Source organism: Vidua macroura, chromosome 6, assembly GCF_024509145.1.
Source record: "Vidua macroura isolate BioBank_ID:100142 chromosome 6, ASM2450914v1, whole genome shotgun sequence".
Classification (NCBI taxonomy): domain Eukaryota; kingdom Metazoa; phylum Chordata; class Aves; order Passeriformes; family Viduidae; genus Vidua; species Vidua macroura.
The window spans coordinates 45,086,692-45,109,759 of NC_071576.1; the positions used below are offsets into that span (position 1 = coordinate 45,086,692).

General features: G+C 39.4%; 1 protein-coding gene across 2 annotated transcripts in view; it reads right to left on the reverse strand.

Annotated features, from left to right (window-relative positions):
* The window catches only part of KCNQ1 (potassium voltage-gated channel subfamily Q member 1), a 335,437-nt gene that overhangs the window by 255,518 nt on the left and 56,851 nt on the right, over nt 1-23,068 (reverse strand). For both annotated transcript variants that reach the window (XM_053981137.1, XM_053981136.1), the window contains exon 3: nt 360-486. In XM_053981137.1, the coding sequence (XP_053837112.1) occupies nt 360-486 (127 nt within the window). The remainder of the gene's footprint in view (nt 1-359; nt 487-23,068) is intronic.

The following is a 23,068-nucleotide window of genomic DNA, read 5'->3' on the forward strand; positions in this document are numbered from 1 at the left end:
GGGGAGAAAAAAAGGCTGTTCAGTATCTTTGAAAATATGTATTTGTAGCTCTTGTACAGTGTCTGGGATCCTCAGGTCACAGGAGACAGGACTATAGCCAAGACTTATTCCTGGCAAAGCGTAAGATCACTTCTGAAAAGAAAACACTCTGCTCTTCTGGAAAAACAAACCAAGCTACATTTGTTTTCAAGTGACAGTTCCATGAGTTCCTGAAAGGAAATTCAGATCTATATTCACACTAACAGCAAGAGCTCCTGCTCTAACTTGGCTTCAACTGCTGCAGAAATTCGACTTCTATAAGTCTTTAGGGCAAGTTTTACTCATTGTTTACATCAACTTTCCAAGCTCTGCATACTCACCAATGATTGAAATAGGCTTCCTAGCAAAACGAAGCCTTCCCCATATTCCAACGTATTTACTGCGGCATCCTGCTGACCATAGCCGAACCACATATTCTGTTCCAAAGAATACCACTAATACAATTTCCTAAAGGAAACACACGGGGAACTAGGTTAATTCTCTACTCCATATATGTCTTTCATCTCTTTTCAGAATGCATTAGAAAGCAATAAATAAAACATAAAACTAGGAAGGTGACAAATACATCAACTATACCAAACATGATCTGAAGTAAACCAGAAAAACCTGTAAGAGTAGAGAAAGAAAATATTAGGAGCAAATTGAAATACTTTGATTACATACAGTTTGGCGTGTCTACATGTACTAAAACTGAAAACTATTCCATGCAATTCACTTGATCTAATTTAAACAAAAGGTTTCCTGACTGAGCCAAAGCAAACAAGCAGAGTCTGTATTTAGAACATGAGTATTTTGCTGGTTTATTTCATTTTGAGAAGTGGTGTGCTTCAAGTACCAATTACTAGATCAGCTTAACTTCCCCCTTATTTATACTTTTTCAGTCTTCTTTTAAGCTCACATGGATTGAACAGAGGTTTCTAGTATCCATCACCAATATGTCAGTCTCCAGGTACACTGAAGACAAAGTGAGCTCTCTAACACACCTTTCCCATCCTCTTGTCAGCATTTAGGGACTTCAGCAGAAAGAGAGATCTAGTCCTGCAGCACTGCTGGTACCAAGCTACTTATAAACTATTCACCTATACTAAGGTATGACTTTGGAAATGCCTCCAAGGTGAAACATGTCAAAGACACCTGATATTCTTGCTGATTGGACAGAGGTACAGTTAGATCCTATTTGGAACATCATCAATGTGAAGATAAATCTTGGGCTTTCCACAGACTAGATAAGCATGGCATATGCAGCATAGTTTCCTTGAGTATCAGGGAGCTGCAATCCTTCCTTATTGGCCAACTCAATAAATGGCCACATTCTCCATCAGAGCCAACAACAAAATCTACTTATTGGAATGGTAAGAGTGGCTTGTAATTGAAAACACACAACACATGGCATAAAGTAAGAGCACAGCTGAGAAACCAGTCTCAAGATGTCATAGTTACACAGGTTAGTAGATTAAGAGCCGATTAAGAGAATGAGTTCCTTATTTCAAAGTGTGATTTCACATAAAGAGCAACTGCAGAGAACACAACGTGCTATTGAACATTCTATCCAGCCCTCTCACATGTCTGCAGGGTTCACTGCTGTTTTGCATAACAAATTGGCAAATGGGACTCAAGATGGTACCTATGATTATTTTCTTAATTGATTGAAATAGCCAGGACATAGCCCTAGTTTTGTCAAGATGAATGGGAGTCACTATCACCTTCAAAAATGCATGGGACATTGCCCTGAATACTGAGCAAAATAATATGGCTGTATACAGTAAAAATAATAGCGAAAGGGTTAGGCATCAGTTGATTTTGCTATAATATTTTTGTGGCTCTAAAACATCTTGATGGCATAAAAAACTTGTTCATCTCAGGGCAAGAAAGTGTTGAAATTCAACTTTGTGACATTTCTACCCAAGCTGGTAGAACATGAGCCAGGGTTCTTTCCCTTAATTTTGAAGTCTCATAACCTATGCAAGATGTCAGATGCAGTAGAACAACTATCACAATTGTTTATACTCACTGGTACTCAAGACAGATTTTAAAGATATAATAGAACTATCAAGAGCATTGGTTGTAATAAACAAACCCTTCAATCCAGCCAAGAATCTCATGTAGAGCTTCCTTCTGAATGAAACTTGCTTCCTGCCTTTAAAATTGAACTATGGTTAAATATTTTCCAATAAGTTAAAGACATAATGAACATCATAAATTGAAAGAAACAGCAGCTACACCAGATGCTTTAAGGAAAGCCTGTGTCTTATGACAAGCTTCAAACACAATGAAACTCTCCCTTTGTCCAGTCTAATGTCACTTATGAACCAAAACTGAATGGGAAAATTATGAGCTCTGCTTGACATGAGGTCCTATGGATTTGTCACAGAAATTAGAGCACCAGAGGAAATCATCTTTGATCAGAGAAAAGAATACAGGTGACTGTATTCCTTTCACAGACCAAGTCAATAAACCCTAATATCCAATTGCTCTTCTTTATGCAGAGGACTAGTACATTTCCCTTCATCATTACCATGGAGGAAATTTCCTTTACAAAATACAATTCCAACCACACAGGAAGCAAAAACTGTCCTTCATTCAAAATAGCTCATCTGAGGAAGGGATATATGGCTTCACATCATGTGTGATAGCACAGGTAATACTGTTCAGATATCCCCAAAAGCAATTACTAAAAGAAAAAAAAAAAAAAAAAGCTACCTTGGTAAGCAAAGAAAAACCCAGAGAAAAAGTTAACGTTTTAGCACAATGGAACCACAAACAGAGCCGTGACCAGGCGCTGCGGCCCCGTCAGGATCACGGCTTCAGTGTTATAGGAGGAAGGTAGGAAGAGAAAGCCCAGCTTGTGCTTTAAAGGAGTGAGCATTCCCCACGCAGGAAATTTGCATGGGAGCTGTGCTAGGTTTCCTAAAGCCCTCCATGGTTCATTGGCTAACAGGCACACCAGCAAGTATGGAAATGGGGGCTGTCCCAAAAACAATACGACAGACACGCACTCAATGGTTACTGTCACCCAGCTCTTTGCGTGACATGCAGACAAGCTTAGAGAACATTGACTGTCCTATAGACTCTGCTGACTGGAGGGAACGACCAGTCGGCTTACACCAAGACACATTTTTCACTCCTGACGTTTTGATAAAGGCTTATTGACCTAAATGAGACCCAAGTTATTCAGGGAACATCAGGGGTGAAAGTGCACAAGCTGTTCTTCATGGTCATACACAAAAACGTCAGGTATCCATTAGCAACTGGCAAATTCCCCCCCTCCCCTGCCCATGGCTCTGTGACAGACAAAAGTGTTTTTAATATCTTGTGTTGCATAAATCTAATAAGTAGTCTCCTGGGTGTGGGGGAGGCTGATGAATTTCTATCTGTGAGCTCTTATATTAGTGGCCAGAAACTTGTAGACAATAAAAAAATAAGTACATTAGTTATGTTCTCCTGAGCTACTCAAACATTACCAGTGTTTTTCTGATTACCAGCTTAACATGAAATTTACATGCACTAGAAGAAAATAACTACCTGAAAAACACAAGTGAGCATGGGAATTAAAGCTCGGTCAAGGAGTTTTCTTGGTTAAAATTACACACACAAGTACTACACTGTGCAAGGACCCATTCAACCCAATGTAACTTAATAGCAATCTCCTTTCTACAAGGTGAAAACAGAAATACAACACTGAGATTAAAAACTTACACAGTATAAGGAGTCCTCTAAGATGTGACAGTCATGTACATTCACACTATGGGCATATAGGGGCTGTCTCACTTTAGAGAAAATACTTTTTTTCCTTTAATTATTGATTTCTACATGGCATCCTCACTTCTGCCATCCTTCCTGTTCAGCCCAGGTATGCCTTGTGCCATATTCATGTCTTCTCAGCCACATAATCCCAGCACAGCCAAGTAGAATACGACATAACTTAGTCATCTACTTACAGTACAGCTCTCACCATCCAATGAAGGAACTTAGGCAGGATCAATAAAAACAGTTGCCTGACAAATATACCCATGCTATCTACTAGTACAGTCCATACCTCCAGAGTTCCCAGGGTATTTTGCTAATAAATGCATCTCGAAATCCCTTCCTTTACTTCTCGATCCCCACTGTACTGAAAGCTACAATCCTCTGATAGGAGACATCCAATACCACCATTGTGAAATAAAGTACAGTAGCAACTCCAAAAGAGAGTTTTAGGACAGGGCCCTAAAACTTAACTGAAAGACGTTTTTAAGCTATTAGATTAATAACTTGGAGGGAAAAAAACCAGCAAAAAAAAAAGACAAAAAATGGATCATGACACCACAACAACAGCTATTTAACAGATACAGAAATTGTCTCTGGAGGCTAAGAATGCATCTGTATAAAGAATATATTACCTGAAGCTCTGCCTGTAGACCTCAAAACTATAACTGGTCATGGAGCATCACAGACATTCAGGCAACCATTTGATGTGGGAGGGCTAGATAAGGTCATCTGAAATCTATTAAATCTATTACAAACAAAATTGTCTTTACTCGGACTCTAGACTTTTTCAATGCACTCCATAAATGCAAGAGCGGTAAACACATGTTCTAGGAGGAAGGAGGCAAAGCATACCATTATGTTATTCTGAATGGCTATAGAATACCCAAAACTGAAGACTACATACAGCTTATTGTATCTCCCATGGAGGTGTCTGCCCTAAGAGGAAGGAGAGATGACAGGCACAGGAAGACAAGAGGCACTGGTGAGAGGGACAGCTTTAAGACATGTAAGTACACATTTCTTGTACTGAAGAATTTCCTCCCACCTCAACATTTCACTGGGAATACAATTTTTACCCCTGTCTGCCATACCACAAGCTCTTTTACATTACCCTCATAGGAGAAATAAATCACATTATTCCCACAATTCTATCAAATCTGGCTTCAAGGTTGATAAAGTTCCCACAGATTTCTTTAAACAATGAAATAATCCCTCAGGTAGCTTATGTAGGGATTGTATGCCAACAACCATTACTTCAGCTGTAAGATTCCTGTGGCACCACATGCACTGAAACCTATATTTTAGCCAAGGCAATGGAATATTACTGCTACAGAGAAGTGAGGTGGAACTTCCTCATAGTCTCAGGCAGCAATAGTGGAGCAAGGACACTGCTACAAGAAGTTTTCTGAAGTTGTCAGAAGTTCTGACTTTTTTCAGAAGTCATGACAAGCAGGTCTTTGAAGGAGCCAAGAGAGGGGACAAGAGATCTGCTGAGGTAAAGTGACAAATAGGACACTTGCCATCAGTCAAGGGCTGTGTAGCTGGATTGGACAACAAACAGGCTAAGCATCTTTACAAGCAGGGATACAGCACCTCTCTACTCCTCAAAGCTCAGAAAGAAAGCAGGAGCACGTCTTTCATATAGAGCAATCACAGACTCTCAGAAAATTTGAGTTGGAATGAACCAAAGAACCCTGCCCATGGCAGGGAACTTTCCACTAGACCAGGCTGCTCAAAGCCCCATCCAACTTGGCCTTGAACACTTCCAGGGATGGGGAATCCACAATTTCCCTGGGCAAACTGTTCCAGTGCCTCACCACCCTCACAGTAAAGAATTTATTCCTAATATCTGATCTAAACCTGCACCTTCAGTTTGAAGCCATTCCCCCTTGTCCCATCCTCTTGTACAAAGTCCTCTCCAGGTTTCTTGTAGCCCCCTTTAGGTACTGGAAGGAGCTGTAAGGTCTTCCCAGAGCTTTCTCTTCTCCAGGTTGAACAATCCCAGCTCCCAGTCTTGTCTTCACAGGAGAGGTGCTCCAGCCCTCTGATCCTCTTTGTGGCAATAGGTTGCATTTACACTGACAGAAGGGCAGTGCACCCAAACCCAAATGCTACAGCCTGCGTGGTAATTCCGAGAGAGCTGGAATCCACTTCTCAGCATGCTGTTCACCTGACACATCAGGGCTTGCAAAATGCTCCAGACAGCACTTCTGTATAGCCCGAGCAATGTATGCAAATTAACAGTAGCAAAGGCAACTGTTTCTTCTAATCTCACCCACTTTGTATAGAGAGGCTCCTCTTTGTTCCACTGAGAAAGGCAGGATTTTTTCCTGAAAGCTGTACTTTGCTTTCTAAGATACATAGAACAGCAAAATCAGATGGCCTAGGCAAGCACACAAAGACTCAATAAAGTAAAAATCCCAACTTGACGAAATACAAAGATGAAAAATAGAAAGACAAATGGTTTCACATATATATAAATACTTACTGAGCAACAACAAGTCTCAAAATTGCTATTTAGAACTGGAGATTTTTTCCCCCCCCTGCTTAACCTCCTCACTTCCAAAGAGCTTGTAAACTACCTCTTTTCAGAGGAAAACAAATAATGCTAAATTTTTAAAAAATATTTAAAGCCAATACGCTTGGTTGTTCCTGTCTTTCAAAAGACTGGTTTCATTTGCTGAAATTCTTTACCTAGCAAATTGGGCACCAAATGATTAAACAGACTATAGAAAACAAAAAAAAAAAATATATCAGTATTAGATTTCTACCTTCAGAGGCCCATAATTAATCCCAAGTTACTGGACATCATTAACACTCCCTTATTAAAGTTTTGAATTAAGATGAAATAATGTTTCCATTTACTGTTCATGTTCTGAAAAAAAGGGATGTTTATTAGGAGACAGAGCTAGAACAGTTGATTGTGATGAAGCTTTTTTATTTTCCCTCAATCGGTGCTGAGATCACAGAACAATAGCACAGGTACCATTAAAGAATACTTCAGGCCTGCAATTTTCGGTTGAAATTTTTCCAAAGGCTCCAAGCAACTAAATCCTATTGAATTTCAACAGGAGTTGGGCACCTAACTCCTTTACGTGTATTTAAAAAGCCTTTCGCTGATTTCCTTCACTCTCTTCTCACTAGAGGTTTCAGCCAAGCCCAAATGCTGGCAGTTGGAATTTTTTCACCAGCCCCAAAAGGCCTCAGGTGTCAGTGGTGTAACTTTGCATATGAAAATGGTCTCGGAGCATGGCTGCCTTACAACAACTTTCCACACTGCCACCCCTGCACAAGTCTCTTCATAATGTAGTTTTCTTTAGCTTTTGAACATGGCTGCTGATGATATCCACCAGGAATTTGCAGACATGAATTAAGCTGGATTTGCACATTTATTTTACAGAACTTGTTTTAATGTGGAGCCCTCCCCCATCACAAAGTATGCTCTAGGAGTAGACTTCAAACCCAAAGTATTTGGCAAGAGAGAAAAAGTGTCAACATGCTAACCCTGATACAAAAATTATTAAAAATCCTGATTCCTTTCTGTTTATTTAATGAACCTCTTATTCAGGGCTTCATAAAAGTCTCTAGAAGGAATTCATTTAGGACGGTCTCTATCAAAGTGAAAAATGCTCTGGCTTCTACCCAGTGCAGCATATGCTTAATTTTATATCTTACTGAATTCAAAGGAACTATTCGCCTACACTTCAGATGAAGCACACATGAACACAGTTCACAAATATGCAAATGCATTCATTAGTATATACAATATTCTAACAGGAGTAGAAGGAACTGCTACAGAGTATTTTAAAAAAATCAGTGTAAGCCAAGCATTTCTATGTTACAGAGAACTGTAATAATAACACTATTTACACAGTGGCTACTTTCCTTGATCTGAGCATTTTCATCCTGTCAAATATCTTGTTGCATGCTTTTTTATTAAACAACCTTTCTCACTCCTTTTTTAAAAAGCTACTTCATACCCACCCTGCCCTACACCAAGCAGCTCATAAGTCTTGCCTTTGCTCCACAGCCAACATGGAATTTATTGAGGGACCTCAGGAAGAGACTGTACGCCTGTTGTTTTCCAGCTACAAAGTACAGGGCAACAAAAGCCACTGTGACTCCTAGCAAAGCATATTTCCTTTATACCTTTAGACTATCACTTTACAACACTATTCCATTCTAAGAGAAAATAAATATTGTGAAGCATCTCTTATCTGTAAGCAGAGTCAAACAAAAGGAAGAATTTGACCTCGATCTGCCTAGCTTAACTTGTACTAGGTCCACCTTGTACAGCTAAAAGGGATTATAAGGGTAGATGGCATTTTTAAGATGTAATGGTCAAGTTCTAGTCACCTGCTATAAAATTTGATAACAGCAACACTTGAACTCCAGTGGTTTCAGACATAATGTACATTTTTGTGTTGTTTAAGGCCATATTATAATAGCATCCAGGAAGCATCAACACATTTTCAAGCAGAAATTAGAAGGAGCATTGATAAAAAAATATTTTTATTCCAGTGGTTTTGAAAACCCACTACTCACCACCCACACAAATGCTTCAAGACAAGAAACACTGTGGATGGAAGTACAGCTGGATATGCACAGAGACATCATGAGGCCCCCCACATCTAGATCCCATGAGCTAATTATTTATGGCTTATTTCAACAACTTGCTCCTGCAAAAGCAGACAACAGAGTATGCAGAAGAGGAGTTCTTTCTGACAAAGTTCTAACTTCTTAACTCTCTTGTGCAGACAAAACATCTCCCCAGGGCCCAGTCCTCCCTCCAAGAAGTAAGTTATGGAATGTTCCTGTGTGCTAGCCTTGCTTCAGGATTCTCAGCTCGGGCCTTGCTGCTCTCCTCTATGTGGTTTTTGGTTTTTCTTTCTGGGATGTGATGTCATTTCCACAAGTAAGAAGAGTGAGAGGTTGCCAAAAGCAGGACATTAATTTTGTATTTACTCATGATATCCTCTTCTTTTAGAAGCAGCATGTTTTCAAAATTCATCCTCCAAAACTAGGATTTCTGGCCTGAGTAATGAACAAGCTCTTCAATAAGAGTTTAAAAAGAAATAAATTTTAAGTGACTAACATTGGTTTCAACTTCCTCCAAATTAAAAAAAAAAAAAACAAACAAAAAAAAAAAAAAAAAAAAAAAAAAAAAAACAAAAAACCAAAAACAAACAAAAACAAACAAAAACAAACAAACAAAAATCAAAACAAAACAAAAAAACTATTTTTGTCTGGTCTGGGAGGACAAAGTTCCAGTATAAAGACATCAAGTTCTGAAACAAAATCCTTTCACACACCTGGATGACAGTCACTCAGTTACCAGTAACAGGCTCAGCACTGATAAGGGTTTAAGTGCCATATTTCTGTTTGACATTCTCATAAACACAACCTGCTTTTGCCTCAACATACTTGAGCTCTCTCGCAGGCCTGCTCCAGGGAATACACATCATGCTCTTCGACACAGCTGCAAAAACAGTCACACACTAAACCTGCAGTCCAGGCACTTAATACTCCTCACAGGAAAACACACGTGCTAGTTTAAGCTAATAAAAACCCTCTCAGATGCCATAGGTACACAGCCGATTCAGTCAGCATTTTACAGTTGCCTCTAAAATTTGTGAAGGAGGAGAAGAGAGTTATTTGACATGCAAAATAAATGTAACTGAAGGCAACAAAGTCAGCATTTTCAGCTAAGTGGAAAACACATTTCACACACTGAAGACAAGTAGCTTCCTCCTGGTGCCAATTTCCTGCACCCGCTCCAACCAGCGAGTGCTGAACAGTTGTGGCTATCATTCAGCGCATCAGGATTAGAGCATTCCGAAATGGGAACTTAATTTATACCAACCAAAGCACATGACCAGCGCTGTGCAAACTCTCTCCAAAGCTTTGATAGTGTTCCAAAGAGACCAAACTAAACGTACATTTGCAAAATGAAGATAGAAGGCAGATCTCTCTGAAGTCACATACCCCATTAACCAAGCTACCGTTATGTGCAAAGTCCTATATTTTTACAAGAATTCATGTTTCTATCAGTTTTAGGTCCAACATAAATAAATGGTGCAGAGGCAGCTCTTTGCAGAATTTGAAGTTACTGAAGAACTGCAGCTCTGTGAAACTCCACTCACTCACTATCACCTTTCCTCTGCTCCATTTACAAATAAAGGACAAGTGCACGATTCATTGCTGGAAGAAAAAAATGCTTTAAAAAGCCATAGACTTCTCATTAGCAGCTGGTCTGAGCTTCAAGACATCAAATACCTCAGGAAGCTAATGGGCGTTATACGGAATTAATTTTTAAACAAAACAAAACAAAAAACAAACCAAACATACCACCAAGATGGCATTTGGCAGAATTCAGCAACAGCATACTCCAAAGTTCTTTGGAAAAGGAGGGACGTTGTAAAAGCATTGCCCTAGACATGTCAAGAATAAATTCAAGACTCTGCACAATACCAAGCAAAAGTCACCTGATAAGAAGGATCCCCCCAGCAGAGCAGTAGTTGAAGAGTTAAAAACAATTGCAATTTAAAGTAATGGGCACAAGGAGCACGGTTTAGAGACAGATGAGCCTCTTCTGTGCTGGAACATTGGGCATGTGCTGGAACATGAAGGTCAGACTTAAGAGTACACTTTAAAATACACATTATTAGAAGAACCAAAGCATTGGTTATGCATTATAAATGCATTAAAACATCAGAACATCCAACTGGTAGCAGTAGAGCAGAACTTCATATTGTTCCACTCATTTTTCTAAAGCTTGAGACATAGCTGCTCTTTATGTGAACTATACTTCCAGGTAATTCACTGAAGGATTTTTTTGAGTGATAGCAGAATTTTCTAGGCCCTTCTCTCTGATCTGAGATTTACTGTTGCTTAAACTAGTAACTAAACATCTATTTGTAAACCCACATTTTCCAAAGAATTTTTCCCAGCAAGTGATGAAGGTAATGTCAGTCTTACTCCACAGTTAGATGAATTCCATCAACAATTATAAAACTTTTCTTGTTTTGTGGTTAGGATTTTTTTAATGTCAAAAGATCATCCATTGTTTTAGCCTATGCTTTATATCTTCTCTGCAACTTTCAATGCTTACTCTTTTAAAAAGAGTATGTCTGTCCTGCTTAAGCCTCTCAAGACCCCATTAGATGTGATATCAACAAAAAAATCTTTAAGTCTATTCTGGACACCAAAGGCCTTACTGACAAATCAAAGAGCCAAGATTACCCACTGGAACCAAAAATGTTCATCCCACACAAAAATATATGTGTTCAGCAACAATGGAACTAGTGAAAACACACTTGTAGCAGTTGTCTTACAGAAGTGAAGCAAGAGGTTATACTAAAGAAAGGTGAGTCCTTGCTTTAAACATACCCAACCTCAATATTTACTAACTCACGTTGCAAACCACCACTCTGCGTGAGTGGTAACTTTCAGTGGTAACTGAAACACGTGACATTCTTCACAGCACATCATTACTGAGAGGTGATAATGTTTTTTCCACTGTAAAAAATTCTTTTATAGCAATATTTTCCCAGTATGCAAAATAAACAATTACAGGCAAAGTTATTTTCTAAGACAAAGTGAGAAGAAAAAGAGGAGGTGTCCTGATGCACAACCACCAAACACTGACACATGAATAGTGCATATAAAGCTCAAACAGCTCTGCTAAAAATGACTTTAATGACAACCTCGTGTTTCCCCTTTCCCCAGCACATAACACATTCACATTTAACTTTCTCAATTGCTAGTACTTGTTTGGGGTTTAATTCATAACAATTACATTACACTAGAAAGGGACTGCCTTGTGTACAATGTGCATTTCCTCATCAACTGGATGGCCAGAGGAAACCTACCAGATCTGTAAAGTACTTTACAGCTCTGTCCCTTAACTGGGTATTTGAATATTTATAAGATATTGCACTTGGGATAGCAAAGCTGATGACATGAGTGCATGTTTTTAGTAAGCCCAACAATAAAGCTTTCCTCATTAGAAATCTGCCCTTAGCACGTAATATCAGAGAATTCTCCTATGATGTACCACCAAATGGCACGCTGATAAAGCCAGAAATGTTGTGCCTATTTAAACATCAAGCTTTACAGTGCTCTAAATGCGGTAGAAACTGGTAATCATTTATGTGGTTTCATACCCTTTGAGTAATAGTAATGGGTATTTCATGCTATGAAGACATGGACTGTTCATTTTGGGTACTAAATTACTCTGAAAAACACTAAGACAGGCCTCTTTTTAGACACTTTGTGAATTAATTGCAGGCTCTTGGAATTGAATTAGATTACTTTTTAGCTTTAAAATGACAGCAAACAGTGGTGGTGGTAGAATGAGCAATCAGTTCTCAGAGCAACACCCAGCAGTTACCACTGCGCAACTCCTCCCACTGCTATGAGAAATCATTGATTATTTCAATGTTAAGTGTAACATTAATTGTGGCGTCTTTTTTTTTTTTTTAACATGGAGAACAGGGTGAATAAGCTTGGGGAAGGGGAATCTATTGCAAACTGGAGGTAATTGTGTACTGGCTACTGCACTGATGTCTTCCACAGAACTTCCAGCCAGATTAGCTTTGGCAGCAATTAAAGAGTACTTCTGGAATCTCAAACAACATTCAGGGAGTTCCTTTTAACTTCACTTTGTGTTCTGTGGTTCTTTCTACTCTTTAAAGCAGGGAAAGCAGGGTGTTTTTTCAACCTTCAACTTGCTTTACTGTTAAAATAAATACAAAGATAATTCAGTCAGAATTCAGGCTCAAAGTAACCCCACTGAAGTATTTATTCCTCTTCAGGAGCTGAGAAGCTCTTCTTTTGCTCAGATTGTCCCTCTTTACTGCTGCTCAGTACATCGTGCAACTCTGCCTGTGAGCCAGCACAACCATAGGACTCAATGATAAAAGAAGCTATTCACAGTTTTGGCGGGCAGAATACTTCTGACATTTTGTTTTGGGATTAGACTTCAGTCTTGAGGCTTTAACACTAAGCTGCCCATGGTACATACACAGATCTGATTTCTGACACCTCTTCACTCTTATAACAATTTAATTCTGAATATTCTGATCCAAGTCAATGGGATGACCACTGAAGCTAGCTGCAATCCATAACAGACAAGCCCAGTTGAACCAACCTGTTGAAAAGGGAAGATTACACCTTTACACCACTTATATCTGAGTACTGAGCCACATAATCAACAATTTATGCTTCCTGAAAGGAAAACACAGAACAAAATGCCAGCATGTAGCCAGGCATCAGAAATGCAATTGTACCATATTCCAAACACCAGCTAAACTCTTAAAAACCTTCTGCAACCACATGTGAGGTGTTTTCAAGCATGTCCATGCTTGAAACAACTACACAGGCAACATTAATATTTATACTGATTAACTAAATTAGTATTAACTGCCAGGCTAGAAAGTGACCTCATGGGGACTGCAAACTCCAAGTACTTGAACAAGGTAAAAATGCATGCCTTTTTCTCCAGGTAAGGGAGAGAAATAGGGATGTACAAAGGGAAATCTATGTCAAGTGCCCTAGGCATGTTGAGATGTAAGCAGCTATGATTTCAGGAGTACCTACACCCTTTTCCTTGAAGGGACAGCATATATGATTGTCTTATACTACCTATCCTAACTAATAGCTAAAAGCTGCAAAAAACCCCAGTCGTCCGAGAAGAACTGCTTTGAACTCGGCTTGGAGCAACATTATGAAAAGCAGAGGAAATTTACTGAGGAAATTTACTATCAGTTCTCACTTAAGAGAGATGTTTGTATGGGTTCTCTATTTTTGGGTGGCTCTCCCTAGAGAGGTCCATGTGATTACCTTGTCTACCTCTGGTTTACCTCTCAAAACTCCCAAATCCATGAGTTGATCTGGACAGATCAGAAGACCAGGCATGTCAGAGATTTAAACTTCCTGAAAATATTGTGAAAATAAGGAGCCCAGTGGAAAAGAAATACCCTCTCTATACCCTGAGAGGAAAGATTTCATGTTTATAACGACACTGACTAGAATTCCCTAATTTTTATCAACATCCAGCTTCAGGAAGACTTATTGCAAGTTTCAAACCAAAGCCATTTGGCTTCATGAGAAGCAAACAAAATGCAGAAAGGCAAACAATCTCTCACCTCAAGACCTCCAAAGGACCCTCACACCTTAAGTCTTTCTATAATAATATAATCATTTTTCTCTATGTAGAATTTTTTATGATTGATTCCTGTAGCTAGAAATTTAAAACTATGAAACCAAGAGGTTTGTTTTTCAGTTTCAAGGATAGTTCATTTGCCATGAAACTCAGTATGAAATCCAGAGTGGAAAAGGAAAACCGTCCTTCATGCTATGTTTACCACCAGTCACCCACATGCTACTTCACATTGTTACGTGACTGTTTCCCCATAAGGGAAATAAAAGCATTTGGGAAAAAAAAAAACTGACAACCATTTTCAATGGTTTAACTCCACAGAGAGATGTAACTCTTGGTTCATCAGAGCATGAGCTCAGCAGACAAAGAAAACCAAAGACTCTTCATTCAATAAGGTACATGCATTCATCAGGTAGTCAGTCACTTCTTGAATCAACTCAGATTGATTAAACTTCTTTCATTAACTGATTTCAGCTCATCTAGTTTATTAACATCTATATAGCCCACCTGGGGCCCTTGAACATCTGCTGCACTTTATCTGATTGGGGAAGCTCAGGCCCCTTCCTTTATTATAATCATTTCTCAGATTTCTGTTAAGGCCTTTAGATGCCCTTTAGATCTTTCTTAAGAACTATGGCAGCTAGCAGCTCTTATTTCCCATAAAATCATTTATTGCTGTTGTCCAGCAGAGCTGAACACACTTCTCTTCTTCAACCCCACGTGCTCCAACAGAAATCATGGGTAGGGATTCTCAAAGACTGACAGCTCTGCTGGTCTTCCATAAACAGAGACATATGGTTCATGACTGTCCACACATTTTCATTTTCTAGATCATGATGGTCACAGCAACCCACTGAGCTCAAATATTTGTAACCAGGAGTGGGTGTGGGTGGTGGAAGACCAAACATTTCTTTGTGCCCCACACATTTAGGACGTTCCCCTTGAGCCACTTGAAAGACACTTTTCTGCATGCATTATTCTTCCAGAAAAGCTATCATCCACTACAATCATTTATTGGCATATGAAAAATATGCAACAATGTTCTAATGTGCAAATGGAAAAAAAAGTTTCCATTTTTCAATTTCCTTTAAATTTCTGAGTGTTACACAGATAGTATGAGCTGATAAATTTTATGGTAAACAGGAAAACAACAGCCAATATACCCAACCACCATATCCTCAGTATAGTCTCTGCCTATTGGATGCAGAATTTGTTCCACAAAAATCAGTTGGGAATTTTCCTGTATCGTATGCAAGATTATGATCTGTAATTGGTTTAATTGATGCTAAATAGCTCAGGACTTTGACACATATTCAACACTTTTTTTGAGGTTTATTTGTAGCTGCATAACTGTTCAGAATATTCCTTTTGAAAATGTGTAAGAGTTAATTGACCCAAGATTTTGTGGGTGGGAAGTGAACTTTTTTTAGAGTACAGGCCATAGTGCGTTAACACAGATGTTATCTCACACTATATAGACCCTCCCTAAGATGAAAGGCATAGAGGGCTCACTGTATAATAAAAAGAGCTCTTGTAAGCAGAAGAAATAAATATTTAGAAAGAGAAAACTATCTTTGAATTCATAAAACCCACCCCACACTGAAGAATCACCTCATATTAGACAGAAACATCACCACAGGGAAGCGTAGGAGGTGGGGTAATGAGCACAAGCAATAGCCTTCCTTACCAAAATATTTATCTTAAAGTAGTTAGATGATCTTTGACTTTCAAAACTGCTGAACCAGTTGGTTCTACCTCATGTTCAGCATCATACTATTAAACCAAGTCAAAAGTTTCTGTGGTTACTATCAGATGAAATGAGCTAATTTGCCCAGAGAATTGGCTACACTGACCAGATGTCTTTAGCCAGCTACTCCCCAGATCTAGCAGGAGCAGCACATGCAATGCCTGCTCTGTTACTATAGAGACAGGTTTTCCCATCCACTCTGCAGCCGGGCTTATAGTAGCTACCAGCTGTTGTCTCGACTTGTACTTCATCAGGAGAGACTGAGGAAAGAAAGTGGGAGACGTAGGGCTGAGCTTCTCCCAGCCCCAGACCTCATAAACTTTAACCGCAGCCTCCAGCCACCCTCAATCTTCCCAGCCGCTGCTTGGGCTCGTTGCTATTGTTTAAAGCCGCCTCCAGGGCTTCCTCTGCTGGTTTTGCAGCCTTGCAATGGGTCAGTGGCAGCCTTCATCTGATGCCTGTAACGTGCTCAATTGCTGGGCTGCAAACTTAAGGATTCCCCAACACACGCTTCCAGCCCGAAATTCCCATCAGAATGGTTTATGAGCTTAAATTTAAATCTCCTGCAGAAACCTGTTTCAGGTTCCTGACATTATTCTTGTTCCATACTTTCAAAGAAAAACTTTGTGGATTAATGGCTCCCTATCCATCCTGCAAGGCTGGTTAATGCCTTCAATCCCCATTGCTTTTTAACTCCTGTGGAACTTTAATCCTTCTCTGACCATGCTGATGAGCTGCAGATAAACAATGCTGGTCAGGATTTTCATTCTTGCCTTTTCTTTTTGAATGCAGCCAAGTTCAAATGTCTAATTATAACATTGCAGAGTTAATGACCAATTTAACAAAGGCTTTAGAGTATCTTTGAAGTCATAACAATAAGCCAAAGGGGAGTTTAAAACATTAACTGCACAGGGAGCCTACGTAGAGAGCTTTCTTAGGATTATCTCTCTCACTTAAAGTTTGAGTAATTTCAGAATACTTCAGCAACCCCATGGCTCAATCTGGTTGCCACATAGCACAGAGCTCCAGCTAGTGTTTATTTTATAGCTCTGAGCAGCACCAATCATTACCCTATTAATTCAAGCATGTTTAATTCAATGTCCTTCAACTACTCAGTCATGCCTATTTGTAACTCTTAAGCAACTCCAGAAAGGTACAGCTTGTCACCACATTTATACCCAACAGGCTCTAATCGCTGAGGTTAGATATACAATGTAAGTAGGGTATATATAAGGACAGTTAGAAGTGATATTCACTGAAACATACGATATGCAGCCTCTGCTGCTTTGGCTTGAGGCACGCTTTTCTCCACTTACTGCACAGGCTGAATCTACCTTCAGACGTACATAACTCCTGCTGATGTCAGTGTGCTATAAATACACATCAGAGGATGCACTCTGACCTGTTTACCTTTTAATCTGACATATGTAGCCACTCATATTTTGTATATATTACACACCGATGCTGCACTGAATCAGCACATCCAGAAATAACAATACGGGCATGCTCAGCCTACAGCAGGACAGAAAGAGCAGCCAGTCTCCTCCTTGCCTTCCTGTCACAGCAGCCCTACCAGACAGCATCACCAGGTACATTTTGCAGAGGGATTTTTGTGTCCACTGTTCAGGTATCACACAAGGGTGAAGCTGAAAGGCATTAACCTGCCTTAAGGGTTAAGTGAAGAGTTAGGATAACAAAAAAACTACAGATGAGGAAGGAGCCATTCCTGGTCCTCCAAGGTAAGCTGAGGGGGAAAAAAACTCCAAAATCTCAGGCTGCCCACAAGATCCCTACCAACATTTTCCTTTGCATTCTACTGAAGAACATGGCTGGACATGTTTCCTATTTTAAATTACAAGTGAGGAAAATGTCTCTCCTTTTTGCATTGGACAGCCTGTAGTGCTGGGCACTCCAAGAAGAATATTTCACAAGTTTAACCAATCAATGTAACAGCCACCCTGTGGCTTGTGCTGAGGGACAGTGCTGTAATGAAGAACTTGTAGGCACATAGGGACTTACATGTGGGGCTTTATCAACAAAAAACATTTACACATCTTTTTTCCTTAGTGTTGCATTTACAGACACCATGACTGTATGGCGACACGCAGGATAAAGCAGAAAAACTACATCAGCAAAAATCAGTGTTTTCTCCCTAAATCAGGTGGTGCAATCTGATTTCCTTCCAGATCTCCTGGGAGATTACATCTTACTGCTTTCTTCATTTAAACCCAATTTCCCTAGACCTTATCTACACAGCAATTTCCACTTCATGGTGAGTTTGTTCATTGCATTCTGGTAGCTGCCCCCACAGCCCTGCCGTAGCAAAGGATCACAGAGGGATGCTTGAGACCAAAGATCACTTAAGCTCTGGCAAAAAGTAAAGCAATAAAGAATGGAAAGCAGTCAGTCTGCATGACACTAAAAAAGGCTTTCAATGAGCCCCCAACTACACCACTGCTGCAACCAAACCTTGAGGCTTCCCATTTTGGTAAGGGTTTTCACTTAAACTCCAAAAGCTAGTCATTCCAGAGATGATCATGGCACACATGTTCCGCAGAAGTAAAGGGATAATTTTTTGGTTCTATTTCAAAGCAATTGTGCTAGAAAAATCCCATGGTGAAATGATATTTGGACACTACATCACAACCATGCCTGTCCTTCTTTCAAAGTGTACAACACAGACACTGCAATGCAGTGGCAGTACAGAACTATGTATATTTAATAAAATACATCTCCACCCAAAAAAGTAGAATGAGGCATCAAATCTGTTTGCTTTATCATGCTTTGAAAGCACAATGCTTCATTTAAATCAGAAAAATAAGCAAGTTCATCAGCTGTCCTTAAGACGTTTAGGTCTATGAAATCAGGGGGTGCATAACAAGGCACTACATTTTTTAGTAGTGTTTTACTGATATGGTTACACAACAGCTATAAATAAGCATTATATCCTGAGAAAAAGTCTTCACTTTTAAATATTTCAGTGGTTTAGGAAGTCCTATCCTATCTTCCAAACTGATAAGCTCTACAAGCAAAATTTTCACACCGGTGAAAAACCTGGATTCTTTTAAGCATAAACTGTCAGAGAGATGGTGATGACATATGTCAACTGACAATTAAATACATCAGAAAGATTCACCCATGCTTTTTAGAGATTTTAGAAGCTGTGTTTCATTTCAGAAATACTATTAGGCCTGCATTTGTTCCACCTCAGCTTTCTGCTCTCAGCTGGAATCCCCTTGATTCCATCCATAAATCTGTGCAAGAGAGGGGCGTCTGCAAAAAAAAACACACCAAGGCCCTACTTTTGACATCTCAGCCTCAGGTTAATTGGCATGAGCTTGTACTTGAGCTTCAAGCAAAAGCAGCACTCAGGTTCCTGAAAACCATTATGAAGTACAAACACAAAAAATAAACCAAGTCACAGCAAGAAAGAGCTTTGTCATACTACTGTGAGGTAAATGCACTGATTTTCTGTCAGGTCCAACAGCAGGGATAAAAGAAAAGAGTGTATGCCAACACTTCATAGATTTCTTATTCTATTTCATGAAGTTAACTTGAGACCAACAAATGTTCAAACCAATGATTCAGACTCTGAACAGCTGCAGAAGCCAAGGAACCACTGCAGATGACTATCTCCTACCTCTTATGGGAACAACTCAGACCCAGGGGATGAGCAGGTGAATTTCTGGCTTCACTGATATTCAACAGAAACTATCTCATAGATTCTTGTTCAATGGTTTCTTTTTCAGAAAAAAAAAAAAACAAAACACAGTGGAAATCAGCACCTTACGATCCCTTATCACATTTATACAGCTCAAATCTCAAATACCCAAAAAATTCAGAGAGATTCTTCATTTTTAGGCATTATGTTTTGTGGTGCAACAGATATTTAAAAGCTGCTACTGCTAACTTGTCACTTTTTGTGCCAATTCATCAAGTAGTTTGTACCCAGCAGATCATAGCTCTAAGTTTTTGGCTCCTAAACATATTTATATGATGGCAAGGGTCTCTATGTGTTTAAAATCAACAATTATGCCTTTCTCTGTCCAGAAGGCACCCTGTTTTGAATAACAATCACTGCAGACCTTACAACTGCAGTAGAAGTGACAAGCAACATGACAGTATTTCACAAATATTAGGAGGACAACCTGCATTTTGAGGGTCTTGTAGCTGAAGTCTTTTCTATTCCCCTGCAGAAGGCTGCAGTGTACAGGTGCTCCAGACACCATAAACACCACCCAAAGCTGAAATCTCTGTCCAAACAGGAATAAGCAGCTAGGTTCAAGATACATACAAAAGGTTAGGCAATGTCATAATTTAACTTCTCCTTAAATTGTTTAGATATGTACCTTCATGATGTATTTATTGCCAAATGTGTTTTTAAATGCACTTACTAGAAGACATACACATTGCCTGCTATAATTCTTGATTAACCACTAGTTTCTAAAACATGCATATAACTTTTAAAATCCACCTGTTTTGATTCCTCTAATGCCATGCACTACAGCAAGACAGAAATAAAACATGTTATTTAAAGCTTTCTGTAATGGTACATTTGTCAACAATATTTGATCAAAGCATTTGCTTTTACTGTACCATATTTATTTAACTACTACTGCTTATTTTAGCCCATATAAAGAGTTCTGAAGAACATAACCTCAGTAGGTGCCAGAAGAATGCAGCTTTTAAACATAACCTTACATTCAAAGAGCAAAATCAAGCTCTAACAACATAAGAAGGCAAAATTCTCTCATATACACAAACCTTTCCTGTGTGATTTTTTTTTCTTTTTTGAAAGATTTAGTGGAAAAATTAGGATCTAAGTATTTTCCCTGATAAATAATTCAGAAAACATTAGAAAAACTCATGCATGGTCATTGCTATTTGGCAAAAGTTATTTGAATACATTTAAAATTTTTACTTTAGTATTTTATTATCAGAAAATTGAGCATTTCACATCCAAGTAGGTTTTGTTGGCTTCTGTGTGGCTTGCTTTCTTGAGGTCAAGCCTTTTAAGAGGGGTTGGTTTGGTTTTTAATCTGGTGTGTTTACCTGTTTACCAGAATCACATTCTCACACTTCAAAGTGTTTTCTGACTTTATTACATAGGGGTGTACACCCTTTACATGGTGGCTTTGAACCTGGCTGGATACCATCAAAGCCACTCTATCAATCCCTTCCTCAGCTGGTCAGGAGAGAGAAAATATAAGACTCATGAGTCAAGATAAGGACAGGGAGAGATCAATCACCAGTTACTGTCTTGGGCAGAACAGACTCCACTTGGGGAAATCAGTTTAATTTATTACCAATCAAATTAGCGCAAGATAATGAGAAATCAAACAAAATCTTAAAACACTTTCCAGCCACCCCTCCCTTCTTCCAAGGCTGAACTTCACACTCAAATTCTCTGCTTCCTCCCTGCCAGAGGAGCAGGGGAACCCCAGGAATGGGGGTTGTGGCCAGTTCATCACACATTGTTTCTGTCCTTTTACACATTTACTGTGTAGAAAGATGAAAGGGTTCTTTGCTCTGAATCAACAATAATGCTGCACTGAATTGAATAAGATCAATAGTTCTGTGAACCACAAATCTCCACAAAAGGCCACAACTTTATTTTGATTGCACTGAAAAATATAACCAATAGGTAAGTAGGTACCAAGCCTGTATTTAAAAACCCTTCCCATGCAAGGAGGGAATAAGCACCTGCAGCTCACAATTTAAATTACAAGTGAAACCTTTGCATCTACTAAACTTAACAACAGTGCAGCAGGTATTGACATTTAGGGCTTACAAATGCATTTTCAGGACTGATCCACCTATATTCATGGTGCAGCAGGCAGGGAGAATTATGACAAAATGAGCTAAAAATGCTATTTTTCACCTGACTTCGAGGTTTGTCATGTTTCACAGGGTTTCCATTGCTAATAATAAAACTGTCCCTGCCAGTAGAGTTAATCACACCAGATGAACACAGACTTCACAGTGCAGGATCACTGAATGTTTCAAAGATGTGAAAGGTGCTCCAAATGTCAGGTGGTGACCATCACACATGAGACTTTCAGGGACAGCTCCTGACCCACAGAGGCAGTCACCTGCTCAGGCTCATGAGGGCCACCTCTCTAAAGAACACCCGCATCAAGCCCACTCTGAGTGTCAATCCAAGCAGCAGCATTACAGGGAGGGAAAACAAAACAAATGCAACCCACCATTCTTCAAAGCAAATCTTGAAAGAAAAGAGTTTCACATAGCTTTTCCAGACCTCTCCACTAGCAGTGTATCTCTCCTTTGGAGTAATAGTAAAATGAAGTTTTGTACAATTCCACCTCACACACAGAAGTGGCAGTCCAGGAATCAAAAGCAAGATCACAAATATTTTTGTTTCTTCTAGACAAAACCAAATCTCCTCAAACCAGACTGCAAAGACCAAAGGTCTTTGCAAACATAGTAAATGCCTTTGGCTGCTTAAAGACAATGTTTATTTTACTTCAAAGATTTTTAGACTAAATTACCTTAAAGCAAAAAGTGCAAGCAAAATACTTTGGTCTCCTTTTCTTTCCTAAACTCTTAAAACATGCCAGTTGGTCTAGACCTACATATCACAGGCTAACATAAATAAGTGCATCTTTCATTACATTTATTTCACAAACAGGAGCTGGACCACTAGACAGATGCAGCAGCTATGTTTTAAACATTCTGGCATCCGTTTTCACCCATTTCCGTTTCCCTGCACCTTTTTTTTGATCTGGCCCCACCCTAGCAGTCATCTTCCCTGGGGGAGGAAGGGTGTACTGGCACAGCTCAGCTCTGCCAGATGTTTTGAGGGAAGTTTCATTCCCTCGCTGCTACTTGCTTAAGAGACAGAGGAGGTATTGCTCTGGGCTAAGCTTCCTGCTCATTGGCTCTAGTGGAGCTTTCAAGCTTCTGAATTAATACCTAAACTAATAAGCCAATTCACAGAAGAAAACAGAGGGAGGGTGTATGAGAAGAGATACCCTGTTTGTTTGATGGTTTGGACTTCTATCATTAATGCCAACAGGTAATTGCTTAGCACAGATATGGGGAAGTCCTTCAGTCAGTCCAGCCTCCTACTGCTTTTATCCTTCAATACTTCACTTTCTATATTATGTTTGGGCCCAAAGCACAATGGGGCCCTCATTTACAGCCAACTCCCAGGCACCACCAGGAGCACATGAAATAGGTGCAGCAATCACAGAAGCACGTTCTTCAAAGCTCACAGGAAGCCCAGGGTGGGTCTGAATTTTTCTCTTGCTCAAGGACAGGCTTGCCTGCTTTCTTCCAAAGTATTCTCCAGCTAGGAAAGCAAAATTCGAATAACAATTAGTACATTAACTATCACAGATTTTTCTTTCAAG